Source organism: Xenopus laevis, chromosome 7S (assembly GCF_017654675.1).
Source record: "Xenopus laevis strain J_2021 chromosome 7S, Xenopus_laevis_v10.1, whole genome shotgun sequence".
In the NCBI taxonomy this organism is placed as follows: Eukaryota; Metazoa; Chordata; class Amphibia; order Anura; family Pipidae; genus Xenopus; species Xenopus laevis.
Window position 1 is genome coordinate 86,585,008 of NC_054384.1, and position 22,466 is coordinate 86,607,473.

General features: G+C 39.2%; 1 protein-coding gene across 1 annotated transcript in view; it reads left to right on the forward strand.

The window, feature by feature from the left end:
* LOC108697689 (espin) overlaps nucleotides 1-22,466 on the forward strand; it is a 125,576-nt gene that overhangs the window by 34,066 nt on the left and 69,044 nt on the right. Inside the window, exons 3-7 of the mRNA XM_018227966.2 lie at nucleotides 1,736-1,922; nucleotides 3,982-4,164; nucleotides 5,534-5,665; nucleotides 18,992-19,208; nucleotides 21,411-21,655. Coding sequence (XP_018083455.1) covers nucleotides 1,736-1,922; nucleotides 3,982-4,164; nucleotides 5,534-5,665; nucleotides 18,992-19,208; nucleotides 21,411-21,655 — 964 coding nt within the window. The remainder of the gene's footprint in view (nucleotides 1-1,735; nucleotides 1,923-3,981; nucleotides 4,165-5,533; nucleotides 5,666-18,991; nucleotides 19,209-21,410; nucleotides 21,656-22,466) is intronic.

Sequence of the window (22,466 nt, forward strand, 5' to 3'; positions counted from 1 at the left end):
TTTCTGGTCACCATTGGTGGAGAGTGAGTTTTTTTTGTTTGGGAAGGCTACATGGCAGCAGGGTTGGACTTGTGTACTTAATTCATACTTTATTCAGGCAACAATAAACCTGCACCTTTTACTAATAAGAATACAGTTTGTGTTTTTATAGCATAGCAAATCTCGTTTATAAACCTTAGAGTTTATTGCAGAAGAATGCAAGTAATCTTTTGTTTATACTTCTGTAAAGGGACAACGGTGGAGTCTGAATGATACTGTATCGCCATCTTGTGGACATAAGCAGTTATTCAATGCAGCGACGTGAAATAGCAGCTGCACCCTAGTTCAATCGTATTAGACATACAGTAGAAGCCCCATTTTACAGTTTTCAGGGGACCAGAAAAAAATGGTGTTAAATCAGGGAAATGTATTATGCATAATATATGGGTAGGACCACAAAACAACAATGTAAAATGAGGGAAAACTTAAAATCAGAGGATGTAAAATTGAGGTTCTGCTGTATACTAATAAAAGATGAAAAGTTAGGGGCATGTCTAATAAATGCAAGTGCTGCACTGATTGCACATTGATTTCAGTTAAATGGAATCCGCATAGTCATTCCAGCAGAATTCTCCAGTTACATGATAATCTTAAACTGGTACCTTTAATAAACAGGAATGAGCATAATGTTCCATATAGAAATATGTAACTTTTCATATGTTTCCATTCTGTGCCGATAGGTAATGTTCACTACCTCCCAACCCTGTACATGTTTAAGTGGTAATTGCTTGTCTATGACTACTTAAAGGAGAATTCAACCTGTAATAACAAAAACCTCCACCCCTACCCTGGGTAGACCTCTCTGCCTCCTCTCCCCAGCCTACCTGCCCCCCCGGGCTAATTTTTTACTCACCCCTCCATGCAGATTCTGGCCTCTGAGTTCACGGTAGCCATCTTCTTAATATCTGGTAGTCTTCGTGTCTTGACAGCATTTTCGGCGCATGCACAGTTGGAGTAAATTTCCGGTCTCGAACAACTGCATATGCGTCAAAAGTCACGAAAATTTCCGAATATTTTTCAGAAATTTGCGTGACTTTCGGCACATGAGCAGTGGTTCGGGAGCGGAAATTTACTCCAACTGTGCATGCACCGAAACTTACAAAAAAGACAGAAGAAAGAAGATGACTGACGTGAACTCCGCCGCCAGAATATGCACATAGGGGTGAGTAAAAACTTAGGGGCATTTGCCCCCGGGGGGGGGCAGGTAGGCTAGGGGGAGGAAGGAGGGGGGTCTACCCAGGGTAGGGGGAGGTTTTTTTTTTATTACAGGTTGAACTCTCCTTTAAAAGATTCCATTGAGGTGACCAGTACAATTGACCATACACTTTAAGATCCACTCGTTTGGCGAGGTCAACAAACAAGCAGGTCTTTTCCCCTGATATGGCCACCTAAACTGGGAGATATTGGTCTAATCTGAGCCCTTGAAGTGAGGACCACATCAGTCAAGTCAAGAAGGGCCCGTCAGAAGGCTTCATACAATGGCAGATAAGCCGCGAATCGTGCCCAAATCTTAAATCTTCCCATGTATGACCAACTTAACTTCTGGTTATATGACTGACAGGCAAAGTATAATATGGGAGACACCAGCAGCCAGTTGATCAAGGAGAAGTGCGCATTGATAATGTTTTTACTTGTATATAAAACAAGACTGAATGAGGGAATATGTCAGTAATCACTGGGGATTATCTGCTTGCAGCGCTATTAATTCCCAGACGAAGAATGGTGCCACACCCCTCTACCTAGCTTGTCAAGAGGGTCACTTGGAAGTCATCCAGTATTTGGTCCAGGACTGTGGAGCTGATCCCCACATGAGATCCAACGATGGGATGACGCCCTTACATGCAGCTGCCCAAATGGGCCACAGCTCGGTCATTGTTTGGTTGGTAAGTCTCTGCTATTGATCTCCACTTGTGCTCAAATGTGCCTTCTTTTTCTCTCTTTAATCCTCAATTGCTTGTGCTACTTGTCTGTAATCTGTATGAGGAGCAGCTAGTAATATAGCAAATATAATTCTTAGCAACTTTCCAATATCGATTCATTAAGAAGTTTTAAATACAGGTATAGCATCCATTATCTGGAAACCCATTATCCAGAAAGCTCTGAATTACGGGAAGGCTGTCTCCATTTTATCCAAATAATCAAAATTTTTAAAAGTGATTTCCTTTTTCTCTGTTAAGATGGCCATAGATGTTGAGATTTTTAAAAGATCAGATCCTGATCGTGAGACCACGATCTTCTCAGAACGATCGTACGATCGTACGGATTTACCATCAACTAAAAAGACCAATTTACCAGGAAAAAAAAGGGGAGCTGCCTGCTTGGCCCTGCAAACATAGATAGATTGCACTGGGGCCGACAAAGATTTTTTGACCTGGCCGATCAATTTCCCGACAGATGTCGGCCTAAAAATCGTAAGATGTACGATCGTTCGAATACCACTAACCACACGATAATTGGTCGGGCTTCCCTAAAATCGGTCGTTCGGCAAGAAGAATCGTCGCGTCTATGGGGAGCTTAATAAAAAACGGTACCTTGTACTTGATCCAAACTGAGGTATAATTAATCCTTATTGGAAGCCTATTGGGTATATTTAATGATTTTATAGCAGACTTAAGGTATGAAGATCCAAGTTACAGAAAGATCAGTTATCCGGAAAGCCCCAGGTCCCGAGCATTCTGGATAACAGGTCCCATACCTGTATATTTATAATTGTAGTTGCATCTCTTCTTGTTCTCTGGTTCTGACTCAGTTCAGTTCTCCTCTAAGTTTGTTTATCATATGGATTCTGCTACAGAGAATGCAGAGATAGATACAAAATGGCATTTATGAACACATTGCTGTGCAAAGAGTAATGCAAAGACACAAAATGTTTATACACACAAATCAGCAGTCACCCCAAAAATTCCAGTGTCATTGCAGCTGCGTCTGCCACTGTTGCACCTGTACATCAAAATGAATGCAATTGCAACACATGCCATTAAAGTGGCATTAGTGTGTGATACTTTGGGCGCAAGTTTACCATGTCTATTGATGCGCTTGTGATGGGTGCAGGGATGCTTGACACAGCTATAAGGAGCGTGTTTAGATGAATAAGCACAACATTTGCACCCATTTGTCAGCAACTGCAGCCTTACAGTTTTCTATAGTTATTACATTTACAAATTACTGTAAGAGAATTCTGTAAATAATATATATTCGCAAAGACTTTGTTTTTTTTGTGGTTGATATCTGTTTTACTAAAGCTTTTGTGCACCAATAAAAGAAATAGCAGAAAAGTGTTCTGCATTGGTGATAACTACTCAGAAACATGTACTAATCCCAGGGCTGGGGTTTGTATCTGTATTATGATCATCACTGCCAATTGCACTCTTATTTGCAAATGTTTGTATACAGAAAAAAATGCTAAGGGGGCTGGGCCTTCCCACTTTACTGTTTATAGTAAAATAAATACTACCTAAACCTCTTTTAATAGGTATAGGTCTCTTTAAAAAGTGTGATGCTTAAAGGGATACTGTCATGGGAAAACATGTTTTTTTCAAAATGCATCAGTTAATAGTGCTGCTCCAGCAGAATTCTGCACTGAAATCCAATTCTCAAAATTGATTTTTTTATATTCAATTTTGAAATCTGACATGGGGCTAGACATATTGTCAGTTTCCAGCTGCCCCAAGTCATGTGACTTGTGCTCTGATAAGCTTAAATGTTTGAGTTCCATGTCTTGTCAGCACCACTGGTAGCTTGGTTGTGTCTGGGATATGGATCCTCTGGACTAAGAAACATTTTGTGGTATGTATAGCTTTAATCAAAGTGCTCATCAAGAGTTTTCCAACTTTAAGAAAGCAAAAAAATCAGGCCAGATCAGAAATTATACATTTTAAACTGTATATTTGAAGCCTGAATGTCAGAACAAAGGAATAATGCTGTGTATTCTTCTGTCTTCAGATAAGCTTTACAGACATCAGCCTCTCTGATAAAGATGGTGACGGAGCAACTGCCATGCATTTTGCTGCTAGCCGAGGCCATGCCAAGGTTCTGAGCTGGCTCCTTCTCCATGGAGGTGAAATATGCACGGATAACTGGGGTGGAACCCCTCTACACGATGCTGCAGAGAATGGAGAGCTAGAGGTTCTATGCCATTGTCTGTTATTCTGCTATTGTAATCTGCCAAATTAAAGGAGAAGTAAAGCCTAACTAAAGAAGTAGCTAGAAATGTTGTACATTATGTTTTGGGCTTCTGTACCAGCCCAAGGCAAACACAGCCCTTTGGCATGGAAGATCTGTGTCTCCAAAGATGCCCCAGTAGCTCTCCATCTTCTTTTCTGCTGATTCACTGCACATGCTCTGTGCTGCTGTCACTTATTGAGCTTAGGGACCCACTCACAATATACAGTACATATAGAATCGAAATGTCACAATATAAGGCTGATTAGTAATTTATACAGACAGTTACTACACGGCAGCACAGAAAACCATTAACTAGCATCAGAATTTAATAATCAGCCCTGTAGTATCAGCTTATATTACAGACAACCCTGCTTTTCTGCTTGATAATTAGTGACGACCCCTAAGTTTAGCTTCTCAACAGCTGCTCAGAGCCCAATGAGCATGTGAGTGTCACAGACACTTTACAAGATGGTGACCCCCTGTGACAAGTTTGAAGTCCTGGATCATTGCTGCTATTGACAAGCTGAAACTTTAGGCTGGTGCAATAAGTTCAGTATATAAAATATGTCATTTTTAGCCACATTCATTTTTAGGGTCTAGTTCTCCTTTAATTCAGTTGAATGCATTTTAACAGGGTTTATTAACAGGTACCAAGAACTTTATGTATTCCCCCCTGATTTGTGACGAATTATGCAATCAAAGATCCGGTGTGCGCATGTAACGTAATCAGCACTTGAACAATAAGTTATGGACACTTTTATGCCTATATGCATATTTCCTGGTTGCACACTACTTTCTGACAGTCATTAATTGCTAGGGTAGAAAGTAAGAAAATAAACAAAACCACAGAATGTCAGATTTTAGAGTTTTTTTAAAAAAAATAGTTGTGACATAAAGTTGAGCTTATGTAAAAATGGTGCATAAACACTATATTAACTCATTTGATTGAAAGGAACCCCTGATAATCAACTAACTGTTTCCCAACATGCCTTAGGCTCACAGTGTAATGAAACCCCTCCCTCAAATTGTTCCATTAACAAGTAATAGATTGTGAGACTTGAAGTCCCTCTGCATTCCATAGTGGGTGGGACACACATTCTCTGTAAAGCAGAGGAACATCATTCATTTTAAGTGTTGGCATTTCATAATGAGTTGTATTAAAAAGGAGGATATATGTTCTTTTTAAATTAGATGAAGGCAAGACTCTTCTTCTTAACTGTCAATTACACATTTTTTCCAGTTGTCAGTATTTTATTATGGTATTAGTTATTGTCCCTCTACATTAGGGGATATTTATTAAGTATTTATTGTTATTGCCCCTAAATTTTAGTGCTGCCAGATCCTTGTGGTTAACGGAATTAAATTAGGAGTCCGAGATCTTGATGGATACACAGCTGCAGAGCTCGCTGAATATAATGGACACTTTCATTGTGCGAAATATCTCAGGACTGTGGAAAATATGGTAATTACTTTCTTCTTGATTACCTGTATTTTGTATTAAATGGCATATGTATGTATAACTTTATTTATAAAGTGCTGTAAGGACACTGTGCAATATATAAAAGTATACTCAGGGAAGACAAATAACATAATAAATACAATAAATGTATATTTACAAGTACAGGTATGGGATCCCTTATCCGGAAACCCGATATCCAGAAAGCTCCGAATTACCCATAGACTCCACTTTATCCAAATAATCCAAATTTTAAAAATTATTTCCTTTTTCTCTGTAATAATAAAACAGTAGCTTATAGTTGATCCCAACTAAGATATAATTAATCCTTATTGGAAGCAAAATCAGCCTATTGGGTTTATTTAATGTTTAAATTAATTTCTAGTAGACTTAAAGCATGAAGACCCAAATTACGGAAAGATCCGTTATCCGGAAAACCCCAGGTCCCGAGCATTCTGGATAACCGGTCCCATTCCTGTACACAGATATTAAGTGCTGTGTGGTGAGAGAGACAGTAGAAATGAGGTCCCTGCCCCACAGAGCTTACAATCTAAGTGGGTGGATAAATTACAGGCACAAGTTGGAGGGCAAAAGTGTACACGGTTGAGGTATTCTCCCTTAAAGGAGAACTATCGCAAAAATGAAAATTTAATATAAGCTTCAGCATACTGAAACAAGAAACTTTCTAATACAATCAAACATTCTGTACATCTACTGAAATAATCACGTTTATCTTCACTATCCCTTTCTCAGCATTCGTTTCTCTTTATTCTCTATTCATTCAGGAGTTGGGTGTCAGATATTCATTGACAGATCCAATATATCATATAATGGGGCTCCTTTTCCCTAGAAGATGTATTAGACTTCACTCTTTTAAAATCACCAGAAATCCTGTCTCTCTACATGCAGAATGTGTACAAAAGGCAGATATTTTGTGAGATTTTGTTTGTACTGGAATCAGTTATTTGAGTGAGCTCTAAGGGTAGAACTCCACGAGCGATTTTGTCATGATCCAACGCGCTGCGGCAAAACGCAGCACACAGCGTCTGCATCCGACAGTCGGATCGGGTCGGATCAACGCTGTGACACCATGCAACAATTCTATCTCTTGTCTTATTTTTGTCGCATGCGTTTTGTCGCAGCGCGTCAGATCGCGACAAAATCGCTCGTGGAGTCCTACCCTAATTCGTCTGCTAGGAAAGGAACCCTCCCTAAAAGTTACAGTATATAATAATATATAATGAACAGTCATTGACTATCTGCCACCCAACTGGTGCATGAAGATAGAATGAAGAGAAACAGATGCTAAGAGAGGAATTGTGAACAGAAACTTGATTATTTCAGAAATGATGCATAATATTTAATTGATTGTATTTAGAAAGTTTCTTATTTTAGTATGCTGAGGCTTATATTACGTTTTCATTTTCACAATAGTTCCCCTTTAATTGCCAGGACTAGGCACAGATAGAAATTTGTATCATATGCAGAACTGGTATAACAAGATGTATCCAGAGAATTGATTTAGACTTACATTATATTGATGGAGCATTATCTTGTCAGTTGGACTTTCATTATCCTTTAACCTAGAATGCTCCCACACAACCTTTTGTATTGTAACAGTTATTCTGCACAAAGGAAGTCCAAGCGTCTATGTGCTTGTAGCCACCGCCTCTTTAATGGTAGTCTTATGCATTTAAAAATATATGTTGGTGTTGGACAGCAGCCCCCTAAATATAAAAAGCTATGGCATGGATATTTTCCATATGCATTCTAGATGTACTTTGCATGCCAGTATATATTGAGTAAAATATCAATTCATTCATCAACAGTATTATGTCTTATCCACTTTTTTAAAGTAGAATATACAGTTAAGCACCTTCAGTATGTTAACTTACTAACTTTTTCTCGCTGGCTGGGTCTCCTGTTCTGTTGCACCAGTCTATGGATCTATGTAGCTGAATACTGCAACACAATATTTGTAAGGCTCTTGTGTAGCTGTGAAGGCTTGCATGGAATCAGAAAATGTTACTATTGTGCTCATTAGGGTTGCCACTGAGTTTTGACCCAGACAGCACGTTTTTTTGAAGGACTGCCCATGTCAAAACTGCCTGCCCGGTTTTACAAATTAGGATTCCCTGTGATTGACGTGGCGATTAAAGATATTAAAGATAGCCACGTGTTCCACAATGGAACCTTTCAAATAAGAAAAGAGAGATTTCTGTGCTGATTGTGAGCAGTGACCACGGGTTCCCCATGGATTGGGACCAACCAGGATTTTTCACGGTATCCAGTGTGACCCTGGGGAAGGCTATTAATTAAACACTTTACATTGGTGTGTGTTGTGTATATATAACTATATATCTCTTAAAAACCAGTTCCTGATTCACCTGTACTGAAATATGTAGTAACATACTCCAACATGGCAAAAATATTTGGCACCGCTGTCATTCTGAATTTCTGCATATATATGAATATATAGCAGTTACTTTCTTTTTCATAAGGGTTAGCCTTCATTATCTTTCATTATACTTCAACTTTGCCAATTTACATTAGTGGCATATGTAGTGATTGTGCAATTCATCTTTTAAAAAAGACAAAAAAAATGATTCCATTAATTTCTACTACCTATGTCCTGGCATAAACTGTTGACGATAAATGGGACAGATTCAGGCAGAGAATGTTTGATATGAAAAGTGTTATAAAAGCTGTATAAAACATAACACTGCCCAATGCTAATGGTTGCTCTGTCACAGAGTATTTCTTGTTCTGATTTCTCTTTTTTTTTTTACTTAGGGTAATGCAGAACAGGGCCAAGGGGAACTTGCTCCCATGGCAAGTCCCTCTTGTGCACCCGCCCACTAGCTCACCACAATAGCCGCACCCTTAGGGGCAAATTCACTAAGCTCCGAAGCGCCGAACGCTAGCGTTTGTCATTTTCGTTACTGCGCAAATTCACTAACGAACGCTGGCGTAGTTTCGCTAGTGTTACTTCGCACCCTTACGCCTGGCGAAGTTTCGCTAGCGTCGTAACTACGCAAATTCACTAACGCGCGCAGTGTACTGAACGCTACCTTTTACGCTAGACTTCCTTCGCCACCTCAGACCTGGCGAAGCGCAATAGAGTAGATAGGGATTGTTTCAAAAAAAGTCAAAATTTTTTCTAAATCCCAAAAAACGCTGGCGTGTTTTCTACATTATGGGTGATAGGCTGAAAAAGATCGAAAAATTTTTTGGGGCTCCCCTCCTTCCCCCCTACATTTCCTGACTCATGGCAACTTATCTAGACAGTGGGCACATGTGTAGGGCAAAATAAAAAATTTATTTGATGTTTTGAAGCTTTTCTAGCCATTTGTAGTGCTGATACGTATTCCTCCATTGAAATTTGAATTTCGCGCCGTATGCAAATTAGCCTTCGCTAGCGTAACTTCGCTTTACTTATCGAAGCAACGCTAGCGCAACTTCGCAACCTTACGCCACCCCTGAGCGCAACTTCGGATTTTAGTGAATTTGCGAAGCGCTGGCGAAACTACGCCTGGCGAAGTGTGCCGAAGTGCGGCGAAGTTACGCCTGGCGCAACTACGAATCTTAGTGAATTTGCCCCTTAGACTTCAGACCCTAGACCCCCACGTGCCACTTCAGTAACCCTTTGCTTCCTAGTCCACTCCTGCTCTCCCTTTCAGAATTTAGTAGACCTACTGTTCAGAAATTTGTCAGTGAGCATTCTAGCAATGCATTTCCTCAATGGAACACTAAGGGGCAGATTTATTAAGGGGAAAATTGAAAATTTGAATTCAAATTTTCTAATTTTTGTATGGTCAAAACTGTCAAATTGGACTAGGAAGTTATCCAAACTGGGTTCGAGTTTTTTTAAAAAAAAAATTCAAATTCCATTTTCGAGATTTATCATACTCTGTCCGTTTAAGTATTCGAATTAGACTATTCACCTCCTAAAACCTGCCGAAATACTTTTTAAGTCCATGGGAGAGGTCCGGAGAGGTCCAGGGATCAATTTGGTGATGTTTGCAGCTTTTCTGACATTCAAGTTTTTTTCTGAAATAGATTTTTCTGAGTTTGATTGAATTTGATTCGAATTTTCTGGTTATTTAAATTTGTCTGAGTTGGAAAAATTTGATTTTATTAATAAATTCGACTAGTCAAATTTAGAATTTATGGGAGTTTTAAAAAAACTCGCATGAATTCGAAATTCGACTCTTGATAAATGTGCCTCTAATAGTTTCCCCTTTATCTGCCTGTGTTCAACAGCATTTCATACAGTAGGTCATTGGTAGCACATGGGTGTTTCCTGGCATGATCCTAGGCCACACAAGGAGCTAGGAAACTTACTTACTCTGCTCCTACTCATTTCAAATTGAGCAGGGATATCTGTATCCCTTCATTTAAAGATTAACTAAGGCGTCAGATCTGACACAAATACACGGGATGGTCATAGAGCTAAATGTAATCCGTGTTTTAAAGAATAAAGTAAATAACCTCGGGATTTAAATGTTGGTTTTAACTGGATTTTCTGGACTAACTTTCCAACAGGATATATAAAGATGTTAATCAGTAGGTGCTTGCGTTCAAATGGTTAATAAGCCTTTCCCAAAACCAGAGAGTATATTGACTGCATTTATATTTGAATTAAAACAGTGCAATATATATATATATATATATATATATATATATATATATATATATATATATATATATATTTATATATATTTATATATATATATATATATATAGTAACAGTAATAACCTAGTAACTGTATAGTTTTCTTTAGGCTTGCTTTATTGATGTAGAGAGATCATTTCAGACTGCATGGTTGCTAGAGGCAGTTAGTAAATGATGGGCAAGAGGTACAAAAAAAAACAACACTTTTTTATGGTGTGTCTCAAGGGTATTGCATAAGTTCTGGTGCAAATCTTTAATGAAGGGCCCTTCTTCTGTCCCCAAGTCCCCCATTTTAATGAACTCACACCATCTAACACCCACAAAGGTATTCTATCTACAGTCAGGGTCGGACTGGGGGGCCTGGGGCCCACCGGGACTACTGCCCAGGGCCCCCCGCCCCCCTACTGTGACGTGCTGAGTGCGTGCACATGAAGGCGCCTGTTTGAAGGCGCCGCTAAGCGCTCCTGGGTGTTTGGTGCCAAGCGCATGCGCAGAAGGCGCTGCACGGCGCCTAAGAAAAACTGGAGAGGGGTCTGGCCCATTAAGAGTTGGGGCCCACCGGGTATTTTCCCGGCATCCCGCTGGGCCAGTCCGACACTGTTTACAGTTGATGTTGCCTATCTATTTACATTAAGATTTATTAAGGTTTAAAGTGAGAATTCTAATTTTTGAAAATGTTTTTTTGTCAAAATTCTCAAATTCAAATTGTGAATTATCCAAACTCAATTTGAGTTTTAATTCAAATTTGCGAGATTTATCATACTCTGGCCCTTTAAGAACTCGAATTCGTCTATTCGCCACCTTAAACCTGCCGACTTTCTGTATAAGTCAATGGCAGAGGCCCAGGGATCAATTTGGTGATGTTTGCAGCCTTCCTGACATTCGAGTTTTTTTCAGATAAAAAAAACTGAAATAGAGTTTTTTAAATTCGAATCGACTTTTTTTAAATTCAAATCTAATTTGATTCTAGTTTTCGGTTCGATTCAATTTGTCGGAGTTGAGAAAATTTGATTTTAGTAATATATTTCGATTGGTCGAATTTATTGGAGTTTAAAAAAAAAAAAAACTCACATGAATTCGAAATTCCATAAATGTGCCTCTATGTATTGACATATCACATATAAAATAAATAGCCCAAAAAGCTCTGTTTCTTTAACTAGGGTTGTTTGGACCTGAAAAGTCATTTATAAGCAACTTAAATTGCATCTGACTTCTAAATAGATACTCCAGCGAGTGATAGAGTTACTATCTTGTGCAGAATCTGACCAGATGATTGTGAGTAAATGTCAATGATCTGTCGGCATTACCATATGAGTAGGATGGAAAGTGTTTTAGTTCCCTGAAAGCATCTTTGGCTGCACTGGAAATGTGCAAGTCTTGTAACCTGACTTTCTTTGGACTCAGTGGGTATCACATAACAGGGACAGACATAGGATTCTGCAAATTCTGCCCGTTTTTGTACACTGTTGTTTGCATTGAAAGCTGACAGGGAGGTGGAAGGTAAGTTCTCCCATGCAAGAGTATTTATCTGTTGTTATTGACGTTTGAATAGAAACTGACGTGTGTTATGTTTAACTTGCTCAGGGTAGAGATGAGTTTTGCAATGTTGTCGCATGGTGTTTAAAGTGCGCTTCAAAATAAATACTATTATATTAAATATATAGCAGTCAAAATTCATGACTCTTGACATTAATGGAGTAATGCTGAAACCAGTAGTTACAGAAAGAAAAGTCTTGTCTCTATACTGTAGTTTTAGAGCTGAACAGGGCCAGGCAGTAGGTTCTGAAAATCTTTGATAAAGGTTCTCAGTGTATATATAAAGGCTTAGGTGATAACAGTTACAATATTTTCCCCAGTCTTATAACCCATAGCACCAAATGACCAGAAAATGTAGCTAAATTCTCTGGCAGTAAGATCAGCCATGGCAAAGTGTCTTGTACAATATACTCCACTTATACACCACTTATGCACTGCACTCTGTGCATTTTGTAAATAAATCCGTAAACCTAAATTTGATGCCTTAAAATTTTTCAAACCTCAAATTGTCATGCAAATTTATAAGAGCCATGGCGGGAGTGTAACATACTGATGCTTGAGTTCTTTGAGTCTTACAACTATGCAGTAATATAATTGTTTATAAAGTAAATGAGTTTGAATCTATTAATGTGCATGCAAATTTGTATATGCGTCAGTACAAGGAATACTTTTCTGATATGATGTTCATTCATATCACTGGAGCACCTTTTTCCCCGTCTGGCTATACAGCTCATATTTGACTCAAAAGCTCAGCAGATCAAATGCTTCTCTTACATGACTGAAATGCAGAGCAGCTAGTGCAACTTTCTGCCACTCACTCAGCATACAGATGCATGGCTGGTCCAGACACTGGGGCATACCTTAAATGTGTCAATAACTTTAGGGCTCTGCCAGACCTAGGAGAGCATTGTGTTGACTATTGGGCTACTGGAAACAAGACGCTACTCTGAAAAAATCTTGGAGGAAGCTTTGTCCGAACTTAGGAAAAACGGACCTTCCCAACCTATGAGGCTTCTGTGCCTTTTGGGATAAACAATAACTTGTATACATTAACTTTGGCAAATGTGAGCTGAAAGATTTAAGTTTTTGCAGAGCCTATTGGGCTGCATGGCTTGGAAGTGCAGTCGTTTCCTTTTAAAGGAGAACTAAAGCTTAACTAAAGTATGTTTTAGTCTTCTGTACCAGCCCAAGGCAACCACAGCCCTCCAAAGATGCCCCAGTAGCTCCCCATCTTCTTTTCTGCTGATTCACTGCACATGCTCTGTGCTGCTGTCACTTACTGAGCTTAGGGACCCACTTACAACATACAGTACTCATAGAATATAAAAGTCACAATATAAGTCTGATTAGTGTGATGTTGACGACGCGATGGCTCTTCTACCTCTGCAGCAACCTGCACCTTTTCTTCCAAACCCTGGTGAGCCTACCATACCTTTTACTGCTTGGATCTGAATGTTTGAAAATAACATTATTGCTGCTGACCAAGGGGAGATTTCTGCTGCTAGAAAGTGTGCTTTACTTACTCACTGCCTGGGAGCAGAGGGACAGTGTATATTCTATACATTACCATTACCTGATGAAACTTATGAAACTGCTCTTACTTCTATAAAGAACTTTTTTATTGTGGCTGTGCAAAGAACTTTGTACACAAACTTAAGTTGAGACCAGATGTAAAATCAGTCCCATTTCCAGCATGGGAAAAACTTGCTATTGATATTGTCGGTCCTTTTACAGATGCTCCTATAGACTGTAGATTTGCTATAAGCTTGATAGACTATTACAGTAAATGGACAGAAATTGCATTTGTTTCTCATATAATAGCAGCTACAGTATTAACATTTCTGTCTACAGTCTTCAGCAGAGAAGGTAATCCAAAGGAGTTAATATCAGACAACGGACCACAGTTTGTCTCATATGAGTTTGAATCCTTTCTGAGAGAGAGGAATATTGTGCATAGGAAATCTTCAGTGTGTTACCCACAAGCAAATGGAGAAATCCAGCGATTCAACAGAAGTCTGAAAGAAGCACTACAGACAGTAAATCTTACTGGGATATCTTGGAAACAGAGTTCCTACATAACTACAGAGCAACGCGCCATGCAAAAACCCAATCATCTCCAGCTGAATTATTACATGGCAGACAGATGCGCACTAAGTTACATGTTGCAGACATCAAAATTCCACAAAATACTGTGCCTACAAAATTATCTACTGCTGACATTGTGAAACGTCAACAAGCCAAATGCAAGGCTTATACTGACAGAAAACCTGGTGCAAGAGAACTGCACTTTCAGCCTGGATCTTTTTTTTTTTTTTTTTTAAAGAACGCTTTTTATTGATTTTCAACAACAAAAAAATAAAAAAAAAATTATATAATAGGAGAAGAAAGGAAAGAAAACAATAGACAGCAATAAGGAGGCTGGAGACAATTATAACGATGTTGCGGGTGATTCAGTCCATGGAGACCATAATTCTTCGAACTTTCCCGGTCAGCCTCTTGCCACAGTTTGTAAAGTTCTAGTTGTGAATTAACAAGAGCAATCCATTTCCGCAAAGTTGGCGGTGATGGTCCCATCCAGTGTAGACCTACAGTCTTTTTCCCGTAGAACAAGAGCAGTTTCATTAAGTGTCTGGTTCTTACTCTGGGTACCATGGAATCTACTAATCCTAGCAAACATGTGGCACGGTTGAGTACCTGCGGTAGGACTAGTTCTGTTCCCATAAATTGAGTGACCTGTTGCAGAACCTCTGCACAGTGGGGCAGTTCCACATCATATGTATGAAGTCAGCCAGCTGTTCACTACATCTCGGACAATGTGGTAAATCCCGCTTACCCATGACATGCGATATTTGTGGGGTAAGGTACGTCTGATGTATAATAACTGTATAAGTTTATCCCTAGTGCTAACAAGAGGTTTGTACAAAGATTCAATAATTTCGTCCCAGTCATCCGGATCTAGTTGAATCCCACTGGCTTCCCACTTATATTTAACCCTAGGTCGTGGGTCATATTTCCTAGTCAGTAGCAGTTTGTATGTTTTTGATTGGAGCTTAGTCTTAGTAGGGTGAGATATCAGGTTCTCTATGTCAGCACTCTGCACCAGTGGTGGCTTGGGGAATTGGGTAGAGCATAAATGTGCTATCTGCATGTGCCGGAACTCAGACAGGTTGGGGTGAGAGGTAACCTGTCGTATGAGTGGAAGAGTATGCATAGTATTGTTAGTGTACAGGTGTTTTATACATTTTACACCCAGTTTAGCCCATGTCCCTGCCTCTGTAAATGTAGAGAAATGCGATAGGTTGCTATTGCCCCATAATGGCGTATCCGGGGAAATGGACCCTGTCTTATCTGTTAAGTGCAGCATGGCATCCCAGGCTCTCTTAGTGGCGTCAAGTATCGGTGGTAGAGGGCTTACATCTTTCCTGCTTCTATACAAGGCATTTTTAAGGCTTTCTATGGAGGTGAAGTAAAGTGCTTCCAGAGTTGATGCAGGATTTTCAGTGTCAAAGAACCACCAGTTATCTATGTGTATGCTCTGTGAAGCTAAGTAATATAACTCATATTTGGGGGATGCTAGACCTAGATGTTCCGGTGAGGCATTCAGAGTAGCACGGGAAAGTGTAGGGGTTTTGTTGCCCCATATGAATGAGGATTGGATACGGTCTATATCCAGCAAAGTTTTTTTTGGAATATGGCATGGTGTGTTGCTTAGAATATACAAAAATTATGTCAGGAAAACCATTTTGCATATATGAATTCTACCAATGAGAGTGAGAGGTAAATCCGTCCAATGATCTAAGGTCAATTTAAATTTGTTTAAAAGTGGCTGGAGATTGTGTAAGAGAAATGTGGACGGGTTTCTATGAATGTGTAAGCCTAAGTATTTGAAAGTGTTGACAATTTTAAGTTTGCATTGAGGGTCTAGCATATCCGGGGTCAGATCATCTAAAGGAAAAATTACAGATTTTTCCCAATTAATTTGGAGGCCTGAAAAATTCCCGAACCGTTTGACTATGTCCAGTGCTGACTGAAATGAGGTGCGGTGGTCTGCAAGATAGAGTAGTGTATCGTCTGCATACATCGAAATTTTTTCCTCAACTGTTTTGTAGAGAAGTCCTTTAACTAGGGGAGAATGTCGAATCTCAATAGCCATAGGCTCAATGGCCAGGGCAAAAAGGAGTGTAGAAAGCGGGCAGCCCTGTCGAGTACCCCGTGCAGCCTGCATCTTTAGTCAGAATTAAGAAACCAGGATTATTGAAACAAGGACAATCTAAATTTACTACTCCACTTGAAGTGAGACACCAGCAAGGACCATACACATATGAACTGTCTGATGGACGCATATGTAATGCAAGTCATCTTGCTCCTGTTAGGAATGACTTTGGAGAAGCTCCATTTGATAAAGGACATTTTCCTACTCCAACTGCAATAGGCCTGAAGAAAGTGAACCTATAAGGCGTACTGAGAGAATCCGAAAACTACCTGCATGGACCCAGGACTATGTGATGTGAAAAATGTATATTATTGCTTTATGATGCATTGTTGTTGTTTATTACATTTGCCCAAATGCTTTCCTACTATAGGGGGAATATGTGGTGTTTATACAAATGTGCCCAGACTTATACTATGCATACTTCCTGACAGCTTAAAAGTGAAAGTTACTGTTGTATAATGGCTGCATGAGAGCCTGCTAGTAAAGCACTGTTATATTCTACTCATCCTCGACTACCCAAAACATAACAATTCGTAATTAGTACAAATAATTACTATATGGCAGCACAGAAATCAGTGCAACTAGCATCCTAATCTAATAATCAACCCTGTAGTATCAGCTTTTATTACAGGCCAACCTCTTTTTTTTTGATAATTTGCTACAACCCCTAAGTTTAGCTTTTCAACAGCTGCTCAGAGCCCACTGAGCATGTGAGTGTTGCAGACACTTTCCAAGATGGTGACCCCCTGTGACAAGTTTGAAGTCCTTAATCATTGCTGCTATTGACAAGCAGAAACTTTAGGCTGGTGCAATAAGTTCAGTACATAAAATATGTCATTTTTAGCCATATTCATTTTTAGGGTTTAGTTCTCCTTTAAGTATTCCCTTTGTGCAATTTAGTGAAAATAAAAGCAGTGTCTCAGACTTTCAATACGAAAATAAGTAATGTAACTAAAGCAGACTCTGCAATGGCAGGGGGCAGTACCGTAATTATCCAGCGCGGGGTCGGGTGCATGGCCCTCCAGAAACGATTGTGGCAGCAGATTTGCTCGCGCCCCAAACTCTTTGGGCCCGAGAGGGTGCAGGCCTGGGTGCACCCCCCTGGTAGTTCTGCCACTGGCAGGGGGGACTAGTGTGTGAGGGCTTGTTATTTATTCTCTCCTGTCTGAACCACTGCTGATAGCCAAGTCTCTTCTCCCCATCTGTATATGGCAACTTTAGGTGATGGGTCAATAACAGGGGGGCCCTTGCTCTTTTTTGTGTATTGCCTGCACAGAGGCACTAATCTGACTGGGTTAAACAATCTTTTGTTCATACGCTGAGTTTATTTTTCTAAACTGTACATATTTAAGCAAAAAATGCTTACAACTGTTATTAATATTTTGTCTTTTTATCAAACCCATTAGGCTCAAATTTGGCTCTACCTGCTTAAGGCTGTTATGCCATATCTATGGTTAAGCGAAGCTAGTAGATGTTGTGAAAGAGATGTAATTAGTTATCTAAACATATGTAATGGTTAACTTCTTAATTGGGGGGAAAAAAGCAATTATCAACCAATTATCTGCTTGACATAACTTCTGGCTTTGCAGCAAAGAATATGCATTAGTTCCCCTAATTGACAAGGATATTTTTGGTTTTAGCGATTAGGGATACAGAACCAGAAAGAAAGTCTAGCACAGCTTCATTAGGGAACTCTAAATTTTTGTGCTTTATTCTTTTTGACTAGCTGTAAGTATATCTGTGTGTTGTTAGTAAATTATTAATATTCCATACATTTCTGTGCAAGGGTTGTGGATGTTAGAATTGCATATGCGCACTGATGTAGGACTCCCCTGCCACTCCTTTAATATGCCCTTGTGTTCAAAATGAAGGCAAGTTGTATTCATATAAATTACCACTCAGGCATGTTGTATGGGGGTTTCTCAACATGGCTGGGATAAAAGGGATAGCTCAGGAGAGTGGGCAACTGGAGAATTCCTGGATCAAGTCATAGAATATCCATTTTATGCTCCATTGTTTTAAGTATCAGTAGACTTTGATGTGAATATAATATGAGTACCTCGACCAATCCTAATGGAAGTGTTTTTGTATCCCTGATGTAGCTGACCGGAATTGTCATTTTTGCAGGTATTATCTTAATTAGTAAATAATTAGTGTCATACCGAGGCACAGGTGGTCCCAGGGCAATGTTGAAATCCACACAATGAACAATATAATAATTGAAAAAATATATGACAGTCATATTCTACTAATGGCAGTTTATTCTAGTATCATGTACTCTGTCTTCTGCTGCCTATAGAAAATCACTTTGCTGCAATATAAATCTGGCTTCCAGAAGGCAATGCAATGGTGTTACCCTTAACAGTGATAATAATTATTGTGATGGTACTTCTCAGAAGACATGAGACAATTTCATTGGTCCCAAGGGGAAAGTGAGCTTAGCTGTGCAAGGTTCTATATTTTTCCTCCACGATCGTGAAGAAGGATTTATTCATAGTGCACAGAACATTGTCAGTTTGAAGGGAATCTAACAAGCAAACATCAGGGGGTCCTGCTTTGGCAGTAAAAATGGGCAATGTAAGCAGATTATTGCATCCTTTGCTTTTTTTTGCTGGAGCCTATGGCTTCTTTGTTACAGATGAATTGCAGCATCAGCCACTACTCCCTGCTTTATAATATACTAAAGGTCTCTAACACATTTCATGTTAAATATACCACTTATATCAGGGGCATATGAAATTAAGGGTCAGGGATGACTAACCTGCCTCCTTCGGTCCCAGCCATTCAACCATTCCTTGCACCCAATTGGCGTTCAACAATGGAAAATTTGCAAGCTGTTCCTGTTTGTTTAAAGAGTTACGGTTGCCTGATTATGATTTATAGATTTGTTACCTATTTTGTCTTCTAGAGTGTGGAGCACAGAGTCCTATCCCGGGATCCTTCTGCAGATATGGAACTGAAGCAGCCGGATTCTGGAATGTCTTCTCCAAATGCAACCATGTCAACACAACCTGCCCATTTTGATATGGGGTCTCCTTCTAGTACATTGTCCAACTATGACTCCTGCAACTCCAGCCAATCCAGTGTGGGTGACAAAAAGAACCGGCATGAAGGTCTTGGACCAAGTAAGTACAGTATCCTTGTGGTTATGCATTCTCATGGCTGATAACAGAGTAGGCATTTCAATGCATCTGTGAAACTATTCAGCTCTTGGTCATATGAGAAATTCACAGTATATTTTATACATACATGTAAATTAATATCAAGAAGATAATATACATTTCACAAGTTGTACCGTGCCACATTAAATACAATTCTCAATTATTGATGTGCGAATCGGTGCTGGCGAAAAATTTGTGAAAAACATTGAAGTCAATGGGTGTCAAAAAAATGTTGACGCACGTCAATTTTTATACACGCAACCATTTGGTCCAAATGCATTAAAGTCAATGGGTGTCCGAATAGTTTCGTCCAAAAAAATTGCCGCACATCAAAATTGTTGCGTGCCAATTTTTATATGTACAACTGTTTTACTATTACTCAGTTCATTGTGCCCTCTACATACTGTACCCCTACCATATTCACCGCCTCTACAATGCCTTACTGTAAAATCATACCTTCTTATTTCTTTTCATAAGAGCAGTATGGAATAAAGAAATTACTCAAAACAACCCATGCCATCATTGCCAAGAACAACTATCTGTTACCATTTATGCAACAGCAATAGAGGTGTGTGTGGTATTGTGAGACAGAAAGTGAGGCAATATAAAAGAGGACATTACATGAATGTTACCAAGAAGATTGAAAAGTCAAAATTTCCCTCTGCCCATCTTACTTGTGCCAATTTGTTTCTGTGTTTCTCATGTTGACACAACGTGCCATTTGTTTATTAAAGTAGTTTAAAGTGTCCTTGCTTTTCTGCACTGTAAAGGCTGATCTGCCAAAATGAGTCTTCTAAGAATGAACATGTGCCTGTATGGTCATTGATCATGTGGATTCTCCATTATGTTTGAGTCAAACACAAATGGCAGATGTTGACCACTATATTATTTTTTTATCCAGAAGGGTAAGGTTATAACTTTGTGGCATTAAGCCTGTAGCAGTGGAAGGAGAATATATGCTGACTTTTTGAATAGCACAAATAGCTAAATAAACATTATAACAGACTTTACTGATGCATCTGCTACACCCGAGGCACACTCAGAGTCCCATGTTTTTGTCACTACATTGTGACCTGTGTATCCACAAGCAAACAGCATATACAGTATATAAAAATATATATACATACTTATTTTAAACTAGCTGTAGCCTTGGAAATTATGCTTGTCCAACAATTTCTCCAAGCCACTATTAAAGGCATTAATACAATCAGCCATCACAACATCCCCAGACATGGTATTCCACAACCTCACTGTCCTCACTGTGAAGAACCATTTTCGGTGCTTCAAGCAAATTTTTAGTTTCTCAATTTTACAGGGGTGGCCTCTTGTTTTTTCTGTGTCTAAATATTCCACGCTGCCAGTCTATAATGTCCTTTAATATACATGTAAAGATTATAATCTTGTCCACTTTCAAGCACCTTTTCTTCAGAGAAAATAACCCCAATCTTTATAGTGTACTTGCTTGTCTTTACACTCTTTCCAGCTCATTAATATCCTTCTTAAGGACTGAGACCCAAAACTGCACTGCATATTCAAGGTGAGGCCTTTCCTAGTTTGCATCCCTTGAATTAACGTCCTTTTTTTGCAAGACAGAGATTTATTTGTTTCAGTAGCCACTAAATGCCACTGCCTAGAGTTACATAAAAAGCCCAAAAAAAACCCAAATCCTTCTCAATGAATGCAGCCCCTAGCACACAACCATCCATGTATAACTGGTATTTAAGTTATTTCTACCAAAAACCTTGCATTTATCAATATATTAAATCTTATTTTCCTGTTTGTTGCCCAGATCTATCATCCTGCTTGGAACATATAGTTCTGCACAATTTGGTAGCATCAGCAAAATTAGACACACTACTTACAATGCCAACCTCCAGGTCATTAATAGGCAAATTAAAAAAAGCAAAGGGTCAAGGACAACCCCCTGTGTCACTCCATTAACAACACTGATCCAGTCTTTGTTTGTTATATATCCTTCAGCCATTTTTTTATCTGAGTACAACTATTAAGTTACAGGTCAATATTTCTTAATTTAATCAGAAAGAGTGGTACTGTATCATATGCTTTAGCAAAATATATTTTTGGTACTTTTTGGGGTAACACAACATACGTATTATATTTTGAAAGACCTAATAATGCAGCTTTAATTACTTTTCTTTCCTGCAGGACCCCCCGAAACTATAAGTGATATGCAGACATACATGAACATGCTAGATCCAGCAGTGAACCGAAAGAAAGGCGATAGCTCAGTAATTCCTCCACCACCAACATTTTCACCAACGTCACCCCCTGATCCTGATTCTAGACTGCCCCCACCTCCATGCTATCCAGCCCCGACCCCTCCAGAAGGACAGCATTCAGCAGAAATCTACGTCCAAGCTAAAAATAATCTCAGGCATGTGGAGAATGAGGTAATGAATAAAGAAGTGTGGTATATTTGCAATGTCCAATGTTTTCCTGCACATTACAGCTCATTTCTATTGATTCCACAGTTTACCTAATGCAGCTATACAGATTTCCTTACTAGCCTTTCTGGTATGATAGGTCACAATTTCATTCAAATTCTGGCAGGAGAAATATGGTAGTCGATTGTCCCTCATATGACTCTATACTATAAGGAACAGTGTGTTTCAACATGTTCATCATTTATGAATTTCATATAATTCTGCACATCATGGCCACTCAATTTAATGAGCTTTAATAATATTTCTGCTCGATTTAAATTCTATTTTCTAATCCAGAAAAATCAAGGCAAACTCCTCTGTACACTTTATGGATACAATGAGCCAGAGGAGGTTTATTGGTTGACCAACTGAAATCCATGGCTTTCATAATCCTTCCTGAGACTCTGGGGTTGCCCATATGTTATGTAACAGCAGTCATCAGCAACCTTCTCCCTCAGGATACACCTGGAATTGTGCCATATGTAATTGACCTTAGGTTTTGTGTTATGACAAAGTGTTTGTATCACCACTAAACATAGATTACTGTAGGTTGCTGGCAATTTTCAACAAAGTTTGGGGCTTTGCATAGCTGTAGCTAGGGATGTAGCGAACGTCGGAAAAAAAGTTCGCGAACATATTCGCGAACTTGCGCAAAAATGCGAGCGGTTCGCGAACGGTTCGCGAACCCCATAGACTTCAATGGGAAGGCGAACTTTAACATCTAGAAAAGACATTTCTGGCCAGAAAAATGATTTTAAAGTTGTTTAAAGGGTGCAAC